The sequence below is a fragment of the Quercus lobata genome, chromosome 10 (assembly GCF_001633185.2).
Source record: "Quercus lobata isolate SW786 chromosome 10, ValleyOak3.0 Primary Assembly, whole genome shotgun sequence".
Taxonomy (NCBI): Eukaryota; Viridiplantae; Streptophyta; class Magnoliopsida; order Fagales; family Fagaceae; genus Quercus; species Quercus lobata.
Genome location: NC_044913.1, coordinates 11,883,331 through 11,908,441, shown reverse-complemented (window position 1 = coordinate 11,908,441; position 25,111 = coordinate 11,883,331). Strand labels below are relative to the sequence as shown.

The 25,111-nt window shown below is 36.4% G+C and overlaps 3 protein-coding genes and 1 non-coding gene across 5 annotated transcripts; all 4 read left to right on the top strand.

The window, feature by feature from the left end:
• The first annotated feature begins 1,063 nt into the window (after nt 1-1,063).
• Nucleotides 1,064-5,740, top strand: LOC115965404 (E3 ubiquitin-protein ligase SIS3). The gene is made up of 10 exons (XM_031084615.1): nt 1,064-1,377; nt 1,477-1,515; nt 1,645-1,711; nt 1,830-1,903; nt 2,768-2,906; nt 3,002-3,094; nt 3,311-3,376; nt 3,907-4,026; nt 4,364-4,477; nt 5,093-5,740. Exons 1-10 carry the CDS (start codon nt 1,349-1,351, stop codon nt 5,486-5,488), a joined length of 1,137 nt encoding a protein of 378 aa, XP_030940475.1. The 5' UTR covers nt 1,064-1,348; the 3' UTR covers nt 5,489-5,740.
• Nucleotides 5,741-6,031: 291 nt separating this feature from the next.
• TRNAN-GUU lies at nt 6,032-6,105 on the top strand. The gene has a single exon. It is a non-coding gene; the product is annotated as a tRNA-Asn (tRNA).
• Nucleotides 6,106-10,300: 4,195 nt separating this feature from the next.
• LOC115962791 (protein EXECUTER 2, chloroplastic) lies at nt 10,301-17,402 on the top strand. Of its 2 annotated transcripts, XM_031081664.1 has the most exons (11): nt 10,307-10,858; nt 12,223-12,339; nt 12,425-12,490; nt 13,446-13,552; nt 13,655-13,736; nt 14,730-15,425; nt 15,853-15,979; nt 16,079-16,248; nt 16,371-16,445; nt 16,734-16,826; nt 16,928-17,402. In XM_031081664.1, exons 1-11 carry the CDS (start codon nt 10,538-10,540, stop codon nt 17,027-17,029), a joined length of 1,956 nt encoding a protein of 651 aa, XP_030937524.1. In that variant the 5' UTR covers nt 10,307-10,537; the 3' UTR covers nt 17,030-17,402. The 2 variants fall into 2 exon arrangements, with proteins under 2 accessions (XP_030937525.1, XP_030937524.1); XM_031081665.1 differs by lacking the exons at nt 16,734-16,826; nt 16,928-17,402 and having other exon boundaries at nt 10,301-10,858; nt 16,356-16,441.
• A 3,518-nt stretch (nt 17,403-20,920) lies between these two features.
• On the top strand, nt 20,921-23,680 carry LOC115962790 (CASP-like protein 4A3). The gene is made up of 3 exons (XM_031081663.1): nt 20,921-21,729; nt 22,663-22,798; nt 23,278-23,680. The coding sequence occupies exons 1-3, from the start codon at nt 21,071-21,073 to the stop codon at nt 23,470-23,472; spliced, it is 990 nt and encodes a 329-aa protein (XP_030937523.1). The 5' UTR covers nt 20,921-21,070; the 3' UTR covers nt 23,473-23,680.
• Nucleotides 23,681-25,111: the final 1,431 nt, after the last annotated feature.

The window sequence follows — 25,111 nt, the reverse complement described above, 5'->3', positions numbered from 1 at the left end:
GAACAATGACACTGAAAATTCATTAATGGAACCACTTCTAATTGATTGGAAGAACCTTTTGAAAGAGTTTCCCTGCAAGCGCGTGATCCATACTTTTCGGGAAGCAAACCAATACGCTGATGCATTGGCTAAAATGGGAGCGCAATTATTGTATAGTTTTGATGTTTTTTGTAACCCATTGTCTGTGGTGGAGGCTATTTTGGCTGCTGATAAAGTTAATATGTATTATAATAGACTTGTAAATCCTTAGTTTTAATATTAAATCATGGTTTACCAAAAATAAAATAAAAGAAAACCCATTGCAAACGGAGTGACATTGACTTCCTAAGACGTGACACATTAAACGAAGACTAATAAGAAAATGAAGTGCACACAACACAACTCAACCGCCACCAACTGTTCTATATAACTTCTAAAACCGAAACTAAAATATATGAATTATGCTATGAATATAACTTTTGGCACAATTTTGTGCAATAACTCATCATATGGTGAGCTGTAATTGGTAAAAATATATCTCCACATGACCTATTAACATACTTTTATCAATGCGAGTTGTAACATAAAGTTGTGTCTTTATTATAATTCAAAATTTATATGTCTTACAACAAAACTAAGGTTGCATTTGCCATTAGTTTCAAGAATTAAATTTTTTTACTATTTAGCTTATATTTGCTACTATTTAATTTATTTTTACTATTATTTATAAGACTCATTATATTTTTTAGTACTATTCATGAGCTTTCTGTTACTTTTTAGCTTTATTTACAATATTTTTAGCAAAAAATTTTTAGTTTCAACTACATAAGTTGTTTCCAAACGGACTTTAAGTACACTTTATAAGTAGATTCCAGTCAATTCAACTGGTAAAATTGCTGATAGTTAAACACTAAAAATCAATTAGGAGAGCAAACAAACTATCCAAAAAAAAAAAAAAAAAGTACACTTTACAAATTTGCAGAATAATACTCAGCTAACGCCGTGAATTAACGTCTCCGTCAACGTTCCGTCCCATTTATAACTATCAAGTCCCTCTCTCTCTCTCTCTCTTCTCTCGCTCTCTCTCACTCACAGTACTACCCTCACTCACACAGTTTTATTTTTTCACGCTTTCTTTCTCAGTGTACTGTGCTTCGTGCACTCCGAAATCTGAACCCAAAAAAAAAAAAAAAAATCAATCTCTGCATTTCGGGTCGTTCATTATCCGACCCGACCGAAACCGCTCCACCGAAGATCTGATCCCGATTTCGCTCCTCCAAAATGCCGATGACCAAATCTCCTCCTCCTTCTTCTTCTTGTTCTTCATCACTCTAGAGCTTTCCGATTCCTCTTCCTCACTCTCGCTCCAATGGCCATGAGAGGCGTCGATTTCAAATGGTCAGTTCCAAGCTTCAACTTTTGTGTGTGTGAGTGATTGGTTTTGGAAATTGTGAAGTGAAAAATTTATGGGTTTTTTTTTTTTTTTTTTTTTTGCAGGTACGATGGGTTTTTCTTGTCGATGCTGGCGACGAGTGTGTATCCTTTAATGGAGTATTGATTGTGTTTTTATTAGTATAGTTTAGTAGCTTTATAGTTTACTAAGATAACATGGGAAAAATGTTATAAAGACTTCAACTTTTTTTCTTTAACATTGATGGGTTTTAGAGTGATTGTTGCAATCAATTGGAAGCGGTACCATTCTTGTACATACCCATTGCACATATGGATTGTGGTGGGTATTTTTAATTTTCAATTTTTTTTTTTTACTATTTTATGCAATTTTTCAATTTGTGATGTACTAATAAGAGCTATGTGTTGTTATCTTTATTGGGTTTTTTTTTTTTTAATAGGTTGATTACACTACCGTGTTTGTTTTTCGCCTGTTGATGTTCGTAGATAATGGGCTTGCGGCCGGAATGGGATTGTAAGGCCTTTTTCTCTTTCTTTTACTGTTGATTTTGCGATGAAGATCTTATGTTACAAGTTTAATGGAGGATAAAACATATGGTGTGGTTGTTTTGATAGAGTAGAGATGGGGTTTGTTAAGTATTTGGATTGATTTATTTGCTGAAAGTAGGCAAAAGGCTTTAAAAAGTTGAACATAAAGCTAAATGAGCTCTAGAAATAAGCTAAACCAAATATATATGTTAGTTGAGAGTGTGTTTAGTGAGGCTGCTTTTGGGCTCATTGTTGTATTATTTCTGCATTTAAAGAATTTTGAACTTATATAAGTCATAACTTGTTTGGGTACCCATGACATGGATTACTCAAATGAAATTGAATGCCACTTTGTCTGGACAATTTTTGCATTTGTTTAATAGTTTTATTATTATTATTATTATTTTTTTTTTTAAAGGTTGTTAATGGTGAAAGTACTTAGATTTGATATGTGCATACAATTTGTATAAACTCACCATGCATGGTTGCTATAATCATCTCAAGACAAGTTCTGCCTTGTAGGGTTTACAATGAATCCTTACTTTAGCTGCAGTTGTCAATATTGTGAGTTTAGTTTTGGGTTATTATTGTGTTCATAAGGTTCAACCTTTAACTGAAGTTTTGGTCAATATTATTTTAATAATCTAGAGTCAGAAGTTACCCTATCATTTCCTTGCATGTTGACTCAGATCTCATCACTTGAATTGTTTTATGTGGTTTTTTAGTTTTCTTTTGGAGTGGCTGTATGGTTGTTATTCTTGTTTCTTTTTTAGCTTTTCAGTGGCACTTCATATAGCTAAATCTCATGTAATATCTTTTTCTTTCCTATGTCAAATTTATGTGCTTTTAGGGATTTTGGGCGGCAACAGAGGTATGCTCGTTTCTGTGGAAGAGTAGTGGTGCTTTCGATTCTGTCTCTACTACTGTATCCATTCCTTTGGGCTTGGACTGTAATTGGTACCCTCTGGTTCAGACGTGCAAAAGATTGTGTAAGTTTTTCATGCTATTGGTGTTCCTTTATTATCAGAGGCAACATCATTTGACGATGGCTAGTCTATGGGGCTAATGCACCAAATGCTTGCAGCTTCCTGAAGAAGGTCAGAAATGGGGTTTCCTCATTTGGTTGCTTTTTAGCTACTGTGGACTTTTTTGCATTGCTTGCATGTCCTTGGGGAAGGTTAGTGGCGCTCTTTGTCCCTTTGCATTTTTTGGATTTTAACAATGATTTGGCCCTATTTCATGAGTGAGATCTTTCTTTTCTGTTTCATTTTTCATATTTTACTTCTCCCATCTTGTCTGGCCTGTTGTCCACCCTATTTGGCAATATAGCTTCTTGATGTTTCCTATTTTTAGCTTGTGCTGTTCTGATCCTTGTTGAACATCTCCTTTGTAGTGGTTGACAAGAAGACAGGCACACTTACTACGCGCTCAACAAGGGATTCCTTTATCTGAATATGGGGTAAACTCTCAAATTACTTACATCCTGAACTCTGAAGTGCTTGCAGCAATATTGACAGTTTTAATAATTTTTTGTGAGGATTTTTGCTGTCAGTTACCTATATGCCTCATGGAAGCATATGACCTTTCATGCCTTTTCTGTTTAAACTTAGTATCAGAATAGAATGTTTTAACTGTAGTCAAGGAGCTACTTAGAGACCAATTTTTTTTAAGTATAGATTGTTTATCTGAGGGATGATGTATCACCACTATTCTATGCCTGATGCTAATATTTCCCTTAAAAACCTGTGTTTAAACCTACATAAGAAAAATGAGTTTAGTACAATGTAATGCAACTTATATGACATGCCAGCTTCTTGTTATGAACACATAAGAATGAAAGTTTTGTAGAATGTCTTCAAACCTATAGAACATGCCTGACTGATGATGTCAGTTCCAATGCAAATTGTATTTATTTGTATGTTACTTATGTTTCATGGGCCCTTGAATATGACTGAGCAACTATGAGAAGTATTTCCCTCCATGTCCTAGGTTGTGGTTGACATGATCCGTGTACCAGATTGGGCATTTGAAGCTGCTGGTCAGGAAACAAGAAGCATGGGCCAAGATGCTGCTGCATACCATCCTGGACTTTACTTGACTCCAGCTCAGGTAAGCATTCATTGGGTTTAGAGTTTACTCATTGCCATTAGTCTTTGTCTTCTTACTTGGTGCCCTTCTATTTCATATTTCCTAGATAATATTATGTTAAATCTTTTTAAGCTCCTGATAGCTTTTTAGATGAACTCAAGGCTTAGACTGACATTGAAAAAGGGCCGATCAGAAATTATGCAATCATTATACTGGATGTATTAGTTATTATTCCCTCATGATACTTCCAATTATCTCTTCATTGTGAAAATCATATTGCTTTAATCAACTTTGATCCTAATATCATCCTGTTCTGAATCCTGAAGGCTAGGATTTTTTATTTTTTGGTGGTTCACAGAGAGAAGCAGTAGAAGCACTCATTCAGGAACTTCCTAAGTTCAGGCTAAAGGCTGTTCCAACAGATTGTAGTGAATGTCCAATTTGCTTAGAAGAGTTCCATGTGGGAAATGAGGTAATTGTTTCTCTCTCTCTCTCTTGATAAGTATGCTGTTTTCATGAGGTCTCTTTCACATTCTATTCACAATATATCATCTATACCCTATCACAGTTGCCAAATTTGTTCCTGATTTTAAAATTCAATAGTAGGGATGATACATTATGAATGCATCATGAAAGAAACCCTCTGAAAAGAGCACTACTCAAAGCAAAATGTATATATTAATGTTAATCATTTCTTATTCAAATTATATGGGATTGATTGTTGGGCTTTTTTTTGCCATTTGGCTGTATGTGGGGCCATATGAAGTGATAGCGTGACAAAAAAAGTTTCGTAGCTTTTTAGGTTTATATTCAGAGGATCAGATTGCTTTGTGCTGATTCCTAACCTATGCAAATTCTTATTGTTTCTTTGTGCTTTTGTGTCTGGTTCTTTTGAATGTGGGTGGCCTAAAACTATTCATTTAATGTTTATTCCTAGAAAGCATGCAAATTCTTTGAAAAAAGTTAAACTCAGATGCAGAACTGTTACATTAGGAGGTGCAGGCCATCCATGCTCATGCATACACAGACATTAGGTATTATCAGTAGGACAGTTTAACACACAAATTTCATTCTAAAATTGGTCCAGGTTCGTGGCCTGCCTTGTGCTCACAATTTCCATGTAGAGTGCATTGATGAGTGGCTTCGACTGAATGTCAAATGTCCTCGGTGCCGTTGCTCAGTTTTCCCTAATCTTGACCTTAGTGCTTTATCTAATCTTCGTGCTGAAACTGAACGGTCATCTGCAAGCATTATGACAACCAACAGATATGTAAGAGAACCTTCCAGCCAGAGCTATCTGTTGAGATTGCAGGGTCTGCTCCGTCCAGTGCGTACCGGAAATGCAGGGACAGCAGATGATACTGATATTTCTTTGGAAACTGTTGAAAATGGGGATGTGGCTCTGGCGACTCGGTATCCATCAAGCACTGAGCCCACCCCCTCAGTTGATCACATGTTTGTTGGGCAGGCCTTGCAACACTAGACTGTTCCTGCTTTTATTTTTGACATTTTTTTACTATATCTCCTAACCCTGTGCTAAAAATATCAAAATGATACATGTCCATATTTGGCCATCACATACTAGGCTCTTGTGATGGTTTCTCATTGTAATGAAGAGTTTATTGATTGATCCATGAATGTCTAAGTAATGGACAATTTGTGAACAATGCGTTCTTTTTGTTAACCAATGGAGATTAGAATTGCAGTTGTGTAGTGCAGATTACTTTTGGTTTCATTTACTGTGTTGTGTTATAAGCTTTTTATTACTTCTGTATTTATCCTTGTGGAAAAGAAGGTTGGACTATGAACTTTCGATTATTAACTGCTTGAGAAATGATAGCCAACCATTTTAACGTTGATTGCTCCATGCATTCCAAGTGATGTTCCACCCTGTGCATAATACTTCATTAGAGTAGTATCAGTGGGCTTCAAGCAGCACCTAATCAACACACAGATGGTCACAGTTGCTCAAATAGGTTATTATTGCCATTTCTCTTGATTCTTTTATGGAACCCCTACTTGAACAGCTGGAATAGCTCAGTTGGCTAGAGCGTGTGGCTGTTAACCACAAGGTCGGAGGTTCAAGCCCTCCTTCTAGCTTTTTAGTTTAAGAGGTCGGGTTCTGGTGTGATAACAATTGTCTTTCACCATAATCAACAGGTAGCAAGTTTGTATCCAAAAATTAGTCTCTTCAAAATAAATTTGGGGCAGGGCAACCTACTATGATCTCTTTCCAAACTCCCGCAATAGTGAGAGTTTTGAACATTGGGTACAACTGAAGGGAAAGAATGAAATTGGTGAGTAGTGTATAGATTCCTTTCTTGAACTGGTTACATAAGTAGTGCGGAATTTGAACTTTGTATTTTGAAAGTGCCCAGATGGCAAATGGAGCTAGAAAGTTATACCTTCTTATTTTGTTTCTGGAATCGAACCCAGAATGCCTTACCTTCCCTTACCAGAGAGTAAGGTGTATCCTCTAAATTCTAGGACAAAATCTTATGGTCGAGATTATGTGATGGTAAAGTACTTGTTTCAGACAACCCGTATGTATCCTAATGTCATTTTCTTTTTATAATTCAATTGTGACCTTAGATTGGCCGAAAGTATGGCCGAACATGTTTAGACAATGATGGTTGGAGGAGGGCCTGTCGTCGAATCTAAAACTCGGTTGCTAAAAATGATAAAACATAGGCACATGGTTACCATTTCATCCAAATATAAAAACACAGGGGCCTATTTGGTTTGAGGAAAAAAATAGGTATATTTTGTATTCATTTTCAGTTTTGTGCGACCAATCACTTAAAAACTTGTTTGATTTTGTATTTGTATTTAGTTTTCATTTTTAGTATTAAAAAAATAAGATTTGAATATAAAAACTGAATACAACTTTTTGATGTTTTCATTTTCTTGAAAATGAATACAGTGGCATTTTCGTAAAAAAATCAAATCTGTAAATCCCATTATTACTGACTTGTCACATCAAAGAACACTCTCTTTCTCTATTTGTTGGTGATTGTTATATATATATATATATATATATATATATATATATATAAATATAAAGTAAAGTGAAGGAGAAGACAAAACAGAAAATGATACCAAAAAAAAGATAGAAACAAATAATGAGTATAAGATTTGAGAATAGAAAATTAGTACAGAAAATAAATACAACCACAACACAAATCAAACAAGCCCAAAGTTTCTTATTAATTTCCAACCAGGCATTGAGTACTTGCAAAAGATACCATTATTACGAGTCTATGTACTTTGTTTTCACTTTTAGGTCAAGTTTTACCACTTGTGCATCTATTAGCCAATAATTAATAGTGGGTAAAGAAGAATAATGCCTCCCCCTTGAATATGACACTCGAGTCATTTGGTGTCATTGGAATAAGCAAAGCAGTCCGTCTAAGCCATACTTTGAGCACCATCTAAGCCTATCAAATGCTTGAGAGTGCTGGATGGAAATTTTCTGATATATCAATGACTCAATGATGCATTTCCTTGCTTTCTCAGCTATGGCAAAGAGCTATAATTAGACATAGATAATGTTAAATCACGGGTCCACAGAATGGATACCAATGATCAGCTCACCAAATTCATGCTGCATCTTATGTTGACCATTGTTAAGCTTGGAAGCTAGTTGCCTTCTTGTTTTCCGTACACATAATTTTGCTTGCGACAAAACGTAACTAAAATTTTGCTTCACTACAAAAAAAGTTACATTAATGGTGTGTTTGGATACCGCTTATTTTTCTAAAAACTGAAAACACTATAGTAAAATAATTTTTAAATGTATGAATAGTGCTGTGGGATCCATTTGTAACGAAATTTTTGCTAAAAAAAAGGTTTGTGGATCCTGTGAACAGTGCACGGGATCTACTGAACAGTGTATAATCACATGAAACACTCTTCTAAAAAAAAAATTGCCAAAACGCCAAAATGCATACGCTCGCAGCTATATCCAAACGGGTACTAAATAAACTAGCTATCTAATGTCCCATGCGATGCATGGGTACAACATAAATTTATTTTAAAATATTTTATAAAGAGCTATATTTTTTCTATATAAAATTATCTTTATGACCATGCATAATATTTATTCTTAATATCGCTGCCTCTACCATAGTTCCCAACCATGAATTATCTTCCTTTTTGGATTATAACTTGTCAATAACATATGCTAAATCTCCCCCTAAGATGATATTTCTTACACCTATCTCAATTGCAAAATTAACAGCTTGGAACAACCGCTGCTAGTTTTGCCTCATTTGAATTCGAATTACTCACCATTTGCAACTCAATGCTTGCAATGAGCAATTTGTTATTATCTCGAATCAAAATTCATACTTCCGCTTTCTTCTTTAAAAATTGTTCCATTAAAGTTTATCTTGAAGGACAACTCTTAAGGAGATTGCTAGTTATGATTGATTAGACAAATGTGTAGAGACAAATAATCATATTATTCAATCCATTGAATCTGACTCTTGCAATTTTACATTGAACTTAGTTCTTGAATGACAACTCTTAAGGAGGTTGCTATTTATGCTTGATTGGACAAATGTGTAGTGACAAAAATAATCATATTATTTTACATAATTCATTGAACCTAGCTCTTGCAATTCTACAATGAACTTAGTTCTTGAAGGACAACTTTTAAGGAGGTTGCTATTTATGTTTGATTAGACAAATATGTAAAGACAAATAGTCATATTGCTTAATTCATTAAATCCAACTCTTGCAAATCTACATTGACCTTAGCTCTTGTGTAGAAAAGAGAACTGAAAAGTAAATCATTAAATCTATCTAAAACATTTAAAGTAATAAAGACATATTAAAGATTTGAGTTGTTTGGCTAATTTACAACATCAGCATGTTGTTTGGAATATAGTGGGAAGAAGTTTATGTAGAAGGCTATATGTAAAACTATTCTAATAAAGTGCTATATATGGCAGAACCTCATAGTCACCCACATGGGGTTTTTGCATCTCCCACATGAGGTTCTGCTTCTCCCATATGAGATTTTGCTTTTAAGGTCAAGTATTAAAATAAATCAATTTTATTATTGCTATAAAATAAATTTCGTAATCAATAATTGTGAAGAATTAAGAAAATTCTTCCAACTTGACAATTAAAATCATCCCCACACCTCTTTTAAATTTTACTCACATATTTAAATTGCTAAATAAAACATATAATTTAAATACATGTGAATAATAAGAAGAACTACAAGATGGGGTATAACCTGCATTTGTTACGTGGTGTAATCCTTTAACTATGTGAGTCCCATAGGTGTGACTCATATACTGTGAGAAGCTCACTCCATAAAATGAAAACATGAGATAATTATTGGAATTACAAACTCAAAAATGATGCAAGTTGACCTATTCAAGAATCGTTGGACCTCTGCTTAATTTCAACTCCTCAAAGCATTTCATCGCTTACTATGCCTTTCCTTGTCTATGAGTGCCTAGGTATCTACCGTAAATCTGTCCTCGTTTGAATCTCGTTCATAACTTTAAGAATTCCCATAAAAAAGTGAAAATCTCACATAAAACTGTAAACTTCCAACTAGAAGTATGAGCAAGTGACTCACTGGCAATTATTTGGAAAAAGGAACTCGCTCAAGTTGTAAGTTGTAAACAATAGATGTCTTTTTATAGGCCAATTGTCACTGTTTATGGACTTGAACCTTATTAATCTTTCCATGACCATGATGAAGTTTGGGTAATACTAATTGCACAATCATATGGTTTAATGTAAACTAAAGATGTAACATCCATAAAACCGTGCTTAAGTTTTCTCTAAACGACTTTTTTTTTTCATTGTTATTATTCTAATTACAACAATGAAGGAAAATTTTAACCCGAGCAGCCATTGAGCGAATGGTTAGTGGCCAATAGCGCCCTAGTTGATAGCATTCCTTTGCATCTGGCACTTGAGGAACCACGAGGCACTCACTATCCTCATAAATGAAAGCGGACAATGTCACATAATTTGGTTTTGAACATAAATTTGTGTTCTTAACGTTGGCAAAAAAAAAAAAAAAAATGTCCTAATGATTCTTAAGATCTCATATGACATTTACAAGATCCTGAGTTTAGAATCTCTTGTCGTCATCTTGGAGCTATATACCTTTAATGAATTATTTCTATAATAATCTGGTATGTGTAACACGAGATGAGTACATATGTTGGAGATAAACTATTATATATTGACGTTGCCACGCGGGTTAGAAGTTGGTGAAGGAACCCAGCCCACTACAATCGTCCTCATCATCAGGTCAGGAGACAGACAAATCAAAATGGACCCCACAGATCCAAATATCATAGGATCTGAGGGCTTGGGATATTCTTTCTTTCTCCGATCTGGGCTTAGCTTATCCCTACCATCCTATCCTTAGAATCAAAGCCCCTCTCTCCCTTACAAACCAAAAGACCATTTTTTTCACAGATTGAAATTCAAGCACACCCCAATCTTAAAAAACACAGACACGGTCACAGACTCTCAAACATTAGAGAGAGAAAGTGATATGTCGGTGGCTAATACATGGGGCGTGGGACAAGGAATCCCAATGGCCCAATTGGGGCCAAGCTTGTGTTTCTCACATTTTTCATCTGTGAAATCAAAAACCCATCTGAGTTTCGTTGTGGGTTGGAGCTGGGGCCACTCAGTTCAGACCAAGAACGCTTCTTTTAACAATAAGACCCGCAAGAACTCCAGCTTCCGTTGCTCTAATTGCAGTAACAGTAACAACACCAATACCAGTTCTTCTTTGGAATGGGATTGGAACCGATGGAACCGCCATTTCTCCGAGATTGAACAAGCTGAGAGCTTTGCCTCTGTTCTAAAGGTACCCCTTTTCCTCTCTGTCTTTGTGTCAGAGATAAAGCAAAGTTTTTATTTTATTTTTTTTAATTTGTTTATGATATTTTGGAAGTGGGTTTCTAATATAGTCTGCCCAGTTGCTAAATTCAGTGAAATTTCATGGTTGTGATTGCTTATTAAGTTCATATAAACATGACCCAAGTAGATATGTTATGGGGTGTGAAGTTTGGGAATTGAATATAGTTTTAAAAGGTTAAACTGAGAAACTTTAACAATTTAAATTGGAATTGGTTTTGTTAAGAAGTTCCTGATTTCAATTGCTATAATTAGCTTGAGAAACTTGGGAATTGAAATTATGTGCGTTTCCTGGAATGTAAAGAGTGAGACTTTAATGTCATTGGGAGTTTGGTACAGCTGCTCAAAAGTGTCATATTGCACAAAAGTTGCTACTTTCGGCCACTTTTTTTTTTGTCCTTCTTGTCCCCTTTTGGTTATGCTTCACATCTTTGTTTTCTTGTGAAAAGTGTGAGGAAATGTAGTGTCAGTAGTGACATTTAAAAGTGGAGTGACTTTCTGAATCCCATGGCACTAAAGAGTAATCCGGACATGGGAACCAATATCATGAAATTATGGACTAGTGGATCACATCCCACCATTGTGGAAGCTCAAAACTGAGATGGAATGGATGTTTTTCTAATTAACTTTGCCATATATCAGGAAAGTTTCGAGTCGCTACTAATTAATGGCTGGCAACTTGGAATATTCTACTGCATAATGACCTTAAGACCGCCTATCTCTAATGGTGTCAAGATTTATTTTGGAGAACTACAGAGTCTGTGTCATGTCTGCACTGTCAAATAAGCTGTGAATGCTTATCAGTTTGCAAATCAAAAGCTTCAATTTACTTAGTACATTTAAGTTTTAGAAGTCAGGCATTTGAGCAATGGCAAGTGCCTTCCGCCAAAAGGAACATGTCGTGAGTTCAAGTCCAAGAATCTGACTCTCCAAAAAAAGGGGGTGGGGGGGGGGGGGTGTTAAGGCAGCCTACCAATTACCTCTCCCAAACTCCACAAAAAGTCCAAGCTTTGTGTGCTAAGTACGACCTTTTATTTCATTACACCAAACGATATGCTAGAATGATAAGTAACATTTCAAAGTTTAGCATAACTCAGATGATGAACTTACGCATGATGGCTAAATTTTTCTTTTTCCATTTTAAATTAAGTATTATACTTAGTGCAACTGCCCTTAGGTTTTTGGCTTGAGTGTTGGTAATTGTAGGTCTCAGGTTGAAATCATGCCATGAAAATGAAAAGATTACTCAATGTTAGATATGTATTTACAAGTTACAGTGTTTGTTTAGTTCTGATGGGATGCCATGCTTTGCAGTTTCAACTTGAAGATGCAATTGAGAAGGAAGACTTCCAAGAAGCTGCAAAGTTAAAAATGGCCATTGCAGAAGCTACATCCAAGGACAGTGTTGCTGAAATCATGTCTCAGTTGAAGGTCAGCTCAACACTTAAATCACCAGACTTGCGGACCTGCACATGTCATAGTTTGGCAATTGATCTGATATATTCTTTATTTGCAGCATGCAGTTGATGAAGAGCGTTACCATGATGCTTCAAGGTTGTGTAGGTACACAGGAAGTGGACTGGTAATCTTAGCAACTATTAGCTATTCTATTTATATTCAATAGTCACCCTATTCCAGTTCTAGTAACCTGGTTTGCAGTTCCCCTTTACTGTGATTATCTTCCTTGCCCTCAATAGCATTGTCTTTGTCTTTTCTTATTCATTTTAATTTCAAGTAACTAATTAAAAAGTAAAAGGTGAAAAGAGGTTATTATCAAGAAGAGATTAGTTTTAATGGGACTATGAGCTTCTTGTATTGGTTGAATTCATGTTTCTCTGCATTTATTTATTTTGTTGGGACTTGCCACCATTTTAGAACAGTGGGATGGCATCAGTTGTGATCCAACTATGTTAGAGAAAGAATTTTTGAAAGAAAGTTAGACATAAAAGAAACTGATACGAAAATTAACATTGATGAGAATACATGTGTGACTCTTACTATATTTGTTTTTGTGGGAGAGTGAATTTAATTTGAAGTGTTTCAACATGTTTTTGAAAATTCTTTTGAACTGTCATAACATTGAACAGTGAGTTTTATCTCTTTTAGTTAGCGGAGAACATGGATTAGTATCCAGTTAGGGATTGTTGTTCAACTTAATAGAGTTCTGTGATCTTCCTACTTTCTTCATTAATTACCTGCTAAGTGGGGCTCTGGCATAGAGCTGTTTGAACTCACTTCTATAAAGCTGTTTTGTTTACTTGTGATATATGGAACTCCATTTATGTGACTCCTTTTTTAATAAATGGATGGCTTGGTAGATGGTAATGTCTATACTAACCAATGAAACTTTGTTGCTGAGCACATCCTTACATATAAAGATATTTCCTTGGATGGTTTCAATCAGTCTTAATCAGCCGTTTAATAACTATGCTGTCATTCTGTTTGATATTCTATTCAAATCCTGATGGCAGGATGAGTCTCTTCTGTGGATGAAGTGTTTGTTAGTCTACTCTAAACCATTTTCTCTATATATGCAGGTAGGTTGGTGGGTGGGCTACTCAAAAGATTCAGATGATCCCTTTGGGAGAATAATACGCATAACTCCAGGTGTGGGCAGATTTGTATGCAGGAGTTTTAGTCCAAGGTAAGATTCGTATTTCCTCTTTCTTCCCTCTCTCTCTCTCTCTCTCTCTCTCTCTCTCTCTCTCTCTCATTTTTTTGATGTCTTATCTATTGATTGTTGCAGGCAGTTGGTGACTGCAGCTCCTGGAACTCCATTATTTGAAATTTTTGTGGTAAAAGACACTGATGAGACATATGTCATGCAGGTGATTTACAGATGCTCCTATTAGATTATCACTTATATTGTATTCAATCACGGTTAAATTTCAAGATTGTGGAAGATGACTTGGGGATGGCTAGATTATGTGTTATAGTTTGATTTGGCTCTGGTAGTGCTGAGTTTTGACCTAGATCAGGCATTTCAGACACACAGTCATGAAACTTGGGATGATTCTGAACCTTACCTAACCACACACTCCAAAATCCCTTCTCATTTCTTGTTTTTTGTGTGTGTTCGATTGCATGTGCTTGTGCATTGTTGTTAAAAACACTTATGCTCATACAATTCCAATGAGCTCTGAGACAGTGTACCATGTTAATAATTTGATTTGTCTCAAAGTTAAGAGTTCTTGTAGGTCTGGGGTACTACTTGCAACTACCAAGTCTTGACCGGGCTGATCAGAAATAGTTTATCTTTACACTTTCTCCATTCATATACATACAACTGATTAAGTTGCAGTTCACAAGATCAATATAGGCAACTGATTTGTAGCCCCTCTGGTACAAAGTCAATATTGTTCTTATAAACCCTATTCATTATATGCATTTGCCTGCTTTTTCCCCTTTGGTCAACTGCAGTGCAATTCTCATATGTTGGATGTGTGATTTGAAAATTTGGGTCAATGGTTCAACAAAGGCTTATTGGACTAACAGCCACGGTCATTGTTGTAATTTCCTTCTTTGATTTTATTGTATCAAGTCCCCTTGTAATTTCTATAATTACTCTGAGTGCTACCTGTTGAGGACTGCATCCATGTCAGGATTAGAATGTTGATTTGGCCTCAAACTGACCTGGCATTATTTTAAGACTTTCCACTGATGAGTATCATATATAGCATCCAGGCTGGATTTCACCCAATTCAGATTTGTTAGTCTACTGACATTCTTCAGTGGGGGTTCTTCCTTCGGATATGTCAGGTTCTCCGAATTTGATTGCAGTTTATGTGAAATGCTTCTGATATATTATTGTCTGTTGACAGGTGGTATGCTTGCAACGAGCCAAAGGAAATTCAACAAATTCCAGTCCAGCATCCAAACTCACAAAAGACCCTTCTACTTCTGAAGTGGAGAATGAATCTGTAGTAGATGTTCAGGAAAATGAAGTAAAGGCAGAGAGAACTGAGGACAAGGGAACTAACACTGAGGGAGTGACTGAGGAGGGAATTAAAAGTGTGATAAATTTTCTTAAGGAAAAAATTCCAGGATTGAAAGTGAAAGTCATGAATGTCAATGTTGCTGAGGAAGTGATAAAGGACAGTGACTCTGTGAAGCAGTTGATGCAAGAAGACAACGAGAAGGCTGGATCTACTGAGAATCCTGAAGATGAAGTTGGTAATTTGGATGAGATTCAGCCTGATGAGGTCACCGTAGGAGGCGGTAGTGATGCCTCGGATGATGAGAAGGATTTGGATATGAAACTTTTTATTGGTGGGGTTGTTCATAACAGTGATGATACTCCTAGCAAGGATGAGTATGTACGTCTTCCTGCCGAAATTAAAGATATGGAGAGAGATTCTTTTGTGCTACATATCCCTGGGAGAAGCTTAGATCATGATAATGGAGAAAGTAAAGTGTCCAGAGTCAAAGTGGCTGCTCTAGCAGCTCAAGGTGTCTCAGAACTTATGCCTTCTGATGTTGCCAAGGCCTTTTGGGGTGCTGACAAAATTTCTCCAAAGGTAAGGTTGAGATTTAGGGAGTTGTATAGTATTTGAGATGTGGGCATTATGTTTGTTGAATTCTCTTCTTGTTATAAAGGATACTAGATTGGAACATAATAGGATATTGTGAAGCATTTATTTAGTACTCATAAATATTGGGAAGACTTAGTTTGGATGATTCTTGTTATGCATCGTAAGTATGTTTTTTAAATTAAGAGAATCCCTTCATTGGTTGTAATTGAGGTTGTCTGCATGTTGGTGCATTTTTTTGGTCCAGATTGAAATCAAAAGGAAACACTGAAATTCCATTAAATTAATAAAGACAATGTAATTTTGCCTTTTGGATAGGTTTATCCCTCCCCCCAGTTTTTGCTCTACGTTACTTTTGGTTGCAATGGTATGTTTTCACTGACAGTAAGTATACTAATTCTTAACTTAATTTTAGGTTTCCAGAAATGTGCGTGAAATTGTCAAACTTGCTGTTAGTCAAGCACAAAAGCGCAGCATATTATCTGAGTATACAACTTTTAATCGGATTACTACTTCCAGAGGAGATTTAGACCCTTTCTCAGGTGACTTTACATTTTATCCATTTTCTTTCTTTCTTTGTTGCCCTTGAAATTCAGTTAAAGCACATCTTTTGATGCTGTAACTGGCTTGTTGAAGTGTAGGCCTGTATGTTGGTGCATTTGGCCCTTATGGCACTGAGGTGGTACAGTTGCAGCGTAAATATGGTCACTGGAATGGTGGGGATGATGAAGACAAGTCTTCAGATATGGAGTTTTTTGAATATGTAGAGGCAGTGAAGCTAACTGGGGATCTTAACGTACCTGCTGGCCAGGTTTGTGGCTTTAAATTTCTTGATGGTTATATGGTTATGCTGGCTTGGTTTTTGTATGCAATTGCCCATTAAACACAGTAAAGGATATTATAATACTAGCTATGTAGTTTTTGTGTGTCTAGGTGACATTTCGTGCTAAAATTGGGAGAGGAAATCGCTCGTCCAACCGTGGGATGTATCCAGATGAATTAGGAGTGGTAATTATACTTGCAATTAGATAGCTCTCTCTCTCTCTCTCTCTCTCTCTCTCTCTCTGTGTATGTGCACGCACGTGCATGCATGCATGCATGCATCTGCAATGATATGTACTTGATTCTCATTGATTCTGAAACCAAGCACTAGAGATCCTCAACCATGTATTCGGTGCTATGGAAATGCATTTGTGACGTGTACCATTGCATATACCCCTCTCTTTAGGCTGCATAAAATCTGTTCACCTTGGACCTTTCAGACATGCAACTGATTCTAAATGCGTATTTGACCAGGTTGCGAGTTTCAAGGGTCAAGGAAGAATAGCAGAATTTGGGTTCCGAAATCCACAATGGGTTGATGGAGAACTTCTCCAACTAAATGGCAAGGTAATGAAACTGTTGTGCTAGCATTTCTTCTCAGTACAAGCCTGATTTCTAACTGCGACACAAATGTTCAGCTGTGTTTTCTTTGTTGTGTTTTTATGTAGGGCATTGGTCCTTATGTCAAAGGTGCAGATCTTGGTTTCCTATATGTTGTCCCTGAACAGAGTTTTCTTGTGTTGTTCAACCGATTAAAGCTACCTGACTGAGCCATTAGATCGAGCTTTTAATGCTGAGAATATCCATACCATGTTTGAGCAGAGAAGGCAGTTTTAAACTCCCCCCCACCCCCCCACAACTCTTTTTTTTTTTTTTTTTTTTTCCTTTTTCATTTTTAGGGGGTTTTTTTCCTCTCTTTTTTTAGCCTTCTTTTCAAAATTTTCTCATCTTTTTTGGCTTCTTTACTGAGCTGTATATCAGTTTTGCTGACCAACCAAATATAGAAAGGCGAAATGATTGTAATTACTAAGATAGTTTAAATGTGTTTGAGAGGAAGAGCTCTTCATGATGCTGATTTGTGTAAGGATGTTATAGTTACTAAGCTAGTAAAATGGTAAAGGTAGATAATTGAGATTATTGTTAGCTATGAAGAGTTTTATTTTTGGGCCGCGGGGCATAGAAATGGCAATGGGTCGGTTTAGTGGGTTTTTTGGTTCAATCCTACCCTAATAGTTAGTGATTGAGAATTTTTATTAACGGGTGTGGGTTTAAATTTCTAAACCGGTTAGGGTACATTGGAAGGATTTGAATTTTTCACCTTAGGTATCCAACTCAACCTTAGGTAAGGATTCTTTTTCCTTTCTTCCTTGTACCCAAACAAAGAAGAGAAGAAAGTTGCCATTATGCCTACTGATATCCTATTGAATCCAACAAAAAAAATTGTGTGACATGCTCTTTTGGACTTAAAAATTTGTGTTACAATTGTTTAGTTGCAACTCACAAAGTTACATAATTGGTCATAGACATCGTGTTAAATTTAGATTGTGAAATATCATGTGAATACTTGAAAAGTAATGAGGGAAAATTGTTGGTGTTTTCTTTTTGTTAATTAAGACATAAAGGTAAAATAATTAAAAATTTCTCAGTACCTGGAGAGAGAGTGAGTGATGCTTTTCTTGTTTCTTTTAGGTATATCCTTTTTGAAACTTATAGGGGTATAAGGCTTTCACAAGTATCTTCTGGTTAGAGGCCAAGTAGCATTGTTTGGTGGGATGCTTCCTTTGATTGTTTATCTGACGCATGGATATCATTGACACTAAAGTGGGAGGATCTGTTCATATCAAGGGGCAAAAAAAAAAAAAAAAGGTAAGAAGGAATTGGTGCTCTTTAATCTTTATAGCTTTATCATACAAGAAGAATAGCCCACTTTTAAAGCAACCCAAAAGAACAACCTTTACTTTTTTAGCTCAGAAAGTCTCCACTGAAAGCTTGTTGGGAATTATCTGTGGTTGAAGCAAAAAGAGTTCATTCTAGTATGAGTAATCTCACTATGGTGACAAGTGTGATGGGTGGAACATTACTTGAAGACTTTCACTTCGGTCTACTATCGCTACCATTTTTATTATACACTAATTACAATATATCACTATAATAATTGTGAAAAATATTGTAAATTTTCTTGTGTGACTAAAATTATACTCCTTGTATTTGCAATGTGTACTCAAATTATAAAATTTTGTAATTAATTTTTAGTTTAAAATTAACATGCAATGTCTACTCGTCCCATAAATCATTGTATAAATTAATATATAATCTTTTTTTTCTAAGTAAATAATAGTATGGGAGGGGGAGGCAAGGTCCAAAACCTAGACATCAAGCACCATAAAGAATGCCAATATTACTAAACTATCATCTGAATCTGGATAAATGATTTTATTTTATTTTTTAAACCTTAAATTATAAAGAAATAATAGCATTTTGTACCTCAAACAATAAAATTTTGAGTTAATGCCTTGTTTTTTTATAATATATTTCTAAAAGAGTTCAGTTAATGTATTTATTTTATGAAACTTTTTATAAAAAATTAAATTTTTTTTATAAAATTACTGATGATTGGAGAATTTAGATTACATCACTTTCATATTTGTCCAATACTAATACCATTTTTTAATTAATTTATCATCACCACTTTATTAATACTGTAGGGTTACGATTCGTGGCAGTCCGTAACAGTGTCGGATTCGCACGTAAAACGGCCCTAACAATATCATTTGTAGAGCGTGGGTTTGAAAGGCTAGGCCTTGATCGATAGGCGATGGGTTTTTCATGGCGTTCATACAAGGTTAAACGATCGTCACCCCTAGAGTAATTCTCCTGGAGGTGGGCTGGGAGGCTCTCGTTTTTGGCCCTTTTTCCCAGCCCCCCCTTTTTAGGTTACTGATTTTTCCTTTTTATCTTCCCCTGTGCCCGCTGTCCTTCATCCACGTATCAGGTCAATCTTTCCAAGGCTGATACTTGTCACATCAGTCCATACCCAAAGTCGTCGGGAGTGGTTGTAAAAGCTGGAGAGTGTGGCTCTGCCAAATGCAGAGCATTAAATGGCAGTAACAGCAGCTTTCCCTAGATATTTTAGATCTTTCTTCCATGTTCCAGTCCTATACCGTTTTTACCCTTCCCTTTGGGGGTACTGTGGGTCTGCCGAGGACTGAACTACCCTCGGCGGTACCCAAAGGCTATTTCGTTGAACTTGGGCCATAATCCTCCTCGGCTTGGGCCTTTGGACTCTCCCTAGGTAGATGGGCCTGGCCCATAAATCATTCGCACGTAAAACGGCCCTAACAATATCATTTGTAGAGCGTGGGTTTGAAAGGCTAGGCCTTGATCGATAGGCGATGGGTTTTTCATGGCGTTCATACAAGGTTAAACGATCGTCACCCCTAGAGTAATTCTCCTGGAGGTGGGCTGGGAGGCTCTCGTTTTTGGCCCTTTTTCCCAGCCCCCCCTTTTTAGGTTACTGATTTTTCCTTTTTATCTTCCCCTGTGCCCGCTGTCCTTCATCCACGTATCAGGTCAATCTTTCCAAGGCTGATACTTGTCACATCAGTCCATACCCAAAGTCGTCGGGAGTGGTTGTAAAAGCTGGAGAGTGTGGCTCTGCCAAATGCAGAGCATTAAATGGCAGTAACAGCAGCTTTCCCTAGATATTTTAGATCTTTCTTCCATGTTCCAGTCCTATACCGTTTTTACCCTTCCCTTTGGGGGTACTGTGGGTCTGCCGAGGACTGAACTACCCTCGGCGGTACCCAAAGGCTATTTCGTTGAACTTGGGCCATAATCCTCCTCGGCTTGGGCCTTTGGACTCTCCCTAGGTAGATGGGCCTGGCCCATAAATCATTTGCGCCCCACAAATACCAATCACACCCTATCATACTAACATTTATATATATTATAATACTTTTTATATTTTATGATAGCTTTTTGGTTTTTAATGAATACTATATTTTTTGATAAGCTCAACACAACAACCTTTGAAAAAAAATAAGAATATCGAAATGACCTGGCGGCACTCCATTGGTTAACTAGTAATGAACAAAGCAACAAAAAACAAAGCCACGTGCCATGCCCCCACACACAGACCATTAGTAAAGAGTAATCCTAATCCTACAACTTTTCCCCTAACTCGCGCGGCAAGTTGTGGGTTAGATATGTCCTAAGCAGTGTAGCTGTGTACTCATTATTTTTAATCTATTACTCAAAACTTATAACGTGAATAAATTATGGTAAAAATTGTGATCATCGCATTTTTTGTAATGAATAAATCTACTACTATATTAATTTTCATAATTTATTTACATGATGAGTTGTAAGCGGTGAAAATAAAATAGTAGATCCATATCGATTTGAAACTAGTTGCGGTATTAGACTTGCTCTTTCATAAAACAAGAAGCCTCCGTTTGGGAAGCGTGTTTTGCGTGTTTCTCAGTAAAAGCGTTTTTTATGTGGATCTTATGTAGTGTTTATAGGACTCACAAGTATTTTTATTTAGCAATTTTTTCTTTAAAACTGAGTCCTATAATATTATTTATACATTTAAAAATTATTTTACTACAGTATTTACCGTTTTCAGTCTTTAACAATAACAAGTATCTAAACCGACCCGAACCCGAAGTTAAAGCCTATCTCACTCTCACTTTCACTTTCTCGCTTACTCAAACTTTCTTTTTCCGAGTCCCCAAACAGACACTTTCTTTTGCTTTTTCTCTCTCTTTCTTTCTCACCCGCCTTAAAATCAGAGAAAGCCAAAGCAAAGAATGGAAACTCAAACTCAAAACCAAAAGCAAAGCCAAGAAACATTGCCACAGCAACAGCAGCAGCAGCAAAACCAGAAGAACATGAAGAAGTCTTCGTCGAAAAACTCCGATTCATCGGCTCACTACAATGACTCGCCTCACTCACCCCTCCGATTCCACTCGCCACTCCGATCCGAACTCGGCGACCCTCCCGAGACGCCTCCGTACCACTCTCCGGAGGCCTCGCCGGAGAAGCCGCCGCTGGACTACTCCAAAGCTGTCGTCGCCGTCGACAAGTACACTCAGTTCTCTCCGCAACAGTCGACGCCGGAGAAGCCGAACCTCACTAACAACAACAACAACAGCAACGCCGCGACGCAGACGGAGAAGTCGCCGTCGCCGTTGATGGTGTTGAGCAGGGCGATGAGGGAGGAGCCACCGATGTCGGTGACGAAGGTAGGTCCCAGCGGCGGCGGAGTAGGACGCGGAGTTGAGGATGGTCGGAGATCGGCACATCTTGCGATGCCGAGGAGGACGAAGAGAGACATGATGGTGGAAAAAGCTGCGTTAGGGTTTAGGTTCAGTGAGATTGTGCTCTGTTTGATTTCGTTTTCGGTTATGGCCGCCGATAAAACTCAAGGTTGGAGCGGCGACTCCTTTGACCGTTACACTGAGTACAGGTCTCTCTCTCTCTCTCTCTCTCTCGTGTAATGGTTTTTCTTGTTTGATTTTGTTGCTAAGTTATATTAGTTAAGCTAATAGTGATAATCAAGATTTTGACTGTGTTAGAAAGTTGAATATGCCTTAATAAACTAGAAATTTTGGGAAGAGAAAGAAAAATTTAGTGCTAATTATGTCTTTGATTTGTGTTAAGTTTGTATACATAGATGCCAAGAGCCTTGTAGTAGTATTAAAAAAAATTTAGGACTCGAGATGGGTCTGTGTTTCGGGGTTTCTATTATGAAGTGTGATTTTGAGACTCTGAAAGAGAGACTGATATGGTTATTGGTTTGTAGTGTAGACTTTGAGGCTTTGAACTAATGAGTGTTTTTGTCGGCTAATTTGCTTAGCCCATCGGGGGTGAATAGCCCCTGGATTATCCGGTAACTGGTTTTGGCGGGTGGGGTTAGTTGCTCCTAGGAGTTTGATTGACAGTGATGATTGTTGTACAGCTACGTGCAACTAATCTGAGTGGAAGGAGCCTTAGAGCTTACATAGAAATCAATTTGTCTCTTGTAGACATGGACCCAGTGATTCCATGTCGTTTTGATGTGCCCTGGGTGAACATTACCCTAAGAATTAATGAAAAGTACCCACCTTAACTTACCTCAAATTCAATTAGACATATCTTAAAGCATTACTTTCTGATTGATTAAAATTTAATATTTGAACAACTTATTGGATTCTTCTTAAAAAATCATGCCTAAAATGACTGAGTAGTGCAACATAACTGCATTGTATGGATTTAATCTGCCAGAAATATTTGCTTATGTTTCCTTCTTCATCTTCTTCTTTTTCGTCCCCTCACCCCCCCCTCCTCTCCCAACCATTTGCTCGCCTTATTTTCTTCTTTTGAGAGATTTGATGTGATTGTAGAGCTCATTTGTTTGCAGGTATTGTTTATCTGTGAATGTTATCGCATTTGTATATTCAGGGTTTCAAGCATTTGATCTAGTTTCCAATATGATCAGCGGGAAACATGTCATCCGCCACCACCTACGTCGCCACTTTATATTCTTCATGGATCAGGCAAGTAGTGTGACTTCCATTTCAATACTGTCATGTTTTCTGCACAATGGCACCATGCAATATTGTAATCTTGTAATTTAGTTTAAACTTTGGTTTGACTTTTTGGGGCTTTCCATATCAGTACTGTCATATATCACTTGGATATCACTACTTTACTATTTTAGTGCAGTAGACAATGAATCTTGGACATTATATGAGTTAGACAAGCATCCTTGATTTGGTGGCAGTTGTTGCTGTTAGCTTGAGCATGATGTTTTAGCTTTGACTAATTTGGGTCTAAACGCATTATGATATGATAAAGATGGTGGTTTGATTCAAAATCAGTACAGGTGTTCATACAGATTAGTCTTGGGTTTTTTTTTTTTGGTGGTTATGTTTAAATGTCCGTGTCCTTTATTTGCTTGTCCACATGTTCAGTTTACATTCTGAGCAACATGTGTTTGCGCCAGTAGGTAATACTTTGTTAATTTTATTTGCAGGTACTAGCTTATCTTCTCATATCAGCATCCTCATCAGCAGCAAGCCGGGTTGATGATTGGCAATCAAACTGGGGGAAAGATGAGTTCACAATAATGGCTAGTGCATCAGTTGGGATGGCCTTCCTGGCTTTTGTTGCATTTGCCTTTAGTTCCCTCATCTCGGGTTACTACCTGTTTGCACATGGCTCTACATGATCTTGGAACGAGTTTTATGGTTCTTCTTCTTCTTCTTTTTTTTCCAATTTTTATGCTGTATCACATATATTTATGTTGTACAGACAAACATAAAGTCATAGAATTTGTTTCTTCTTAATTAGATAAATAAAATAATGTAAAGAGTTGGGCTGCTTGATTTGGATTCTCAATGGCATCGAAAGTGAAACCATTCCAGTGTCTCACTAGAGATTGCATGTTTTTGGCTGCATTGAACTATCCACTTCCTCTCAGGGTATATGGATCCCACAACTGTACATCAAATATATACACATCTTCTTCTCTCACAAATGTCCATTCATCGAATATACCTGCATCTTTTCTCGCAATGTGTGAATCTTACATGATTGTGGAGTCTTTACACTGTGAGAGGGATAATGCATATATCCAATCTATGAAATGACTTTGCACAATTTTAGCCATTACCTTGAAGGCAATTCATGCAATTAGTAAGAGTCCCATTAGTATGCATGAAAAAAATGCACAGAAGGCAGAAGCATAGTGTTATAAAAGACATTAATCAAATGGTGTTTCATTGTACTTTTGTGGTAGTACTTACTCTTGACTAAACCATTTTACCCAAGAACCCTATGTGTTCAAATCTCATAAAAAAAAAATTGTCTGACCACGTTTCCTGCAATAAAATATGAACATGGTAAGCCGAACACTGGAAATTTTCAAGGCCTGGTTGGGTGACCAGATAGTGGAAAAAAAAGCCCAAGAGAATTCTGAAAGTATTGGACTATTTTTATTTCCAAAGAAAAACTTTGAACTAGCAATAATTTCTTGAAGTAATTACTAGATAATTGTTCCAACCAGATAGGCTTGACTTTGTCAACTAAAAATTAGAGAGAATTGGCAAACTGCACTCAGGATATATTGATTATAGGAAAAAAAATTCCCTTGATCTGAAATGCAAGGAAAAGCTGGTAAAACTGTATAGCAATAGTTTTTCTTAACAAATATTCTTCAATGAATAGTTTTTCTTCTTGTCTTGCATTAAAGTACTGTCAGGCTTCTACATGAATTCTTTATAATATTTAAAAAACCTTGTGTGGGTTTCATTATTTTTAACAAATATTCTTCAATTAATTTTCTTCTTGTCTTGCATTAAAGTACTGTAAGGTTTTACATGAATTCTTTATAATTTTTAAAAATCCTTATGTGGGTTTCATTATTTTTAAACTGCAGTACTGATTTAATGTATGTGTTATTAAAATTAAAGTTTAAGGTTTAACTTGAAACTAATATGGAACTTTTGGATTTATTATGTATTTACTCAATTTTTATGAGCAGCAAGGAAGAAGAATTCCTCCAACCCATCAAGTGACAATTAAGACTATATGTGTGTATTAAATTATATGATTCATTAAATCATGTAAACAAGTCACATGGCTATTTTAGCAAGTCATGTGATGGTTTCAAAAAAAAAAGTCATGTGAATAGAAGTACATGTGAATTACCAACCTGGTTTTCATTTTTTTTAACAAATATTCTTCAATGAATAGTTTTTCTTCTTGTCTTGCATTAAAGTACTGTCAGGCTTCTACATGAATTCTTTATAATATTTAAAAAACCTTGTGTGGGTTTCATTATTTTTAACAAATATTCTTCAATTAAT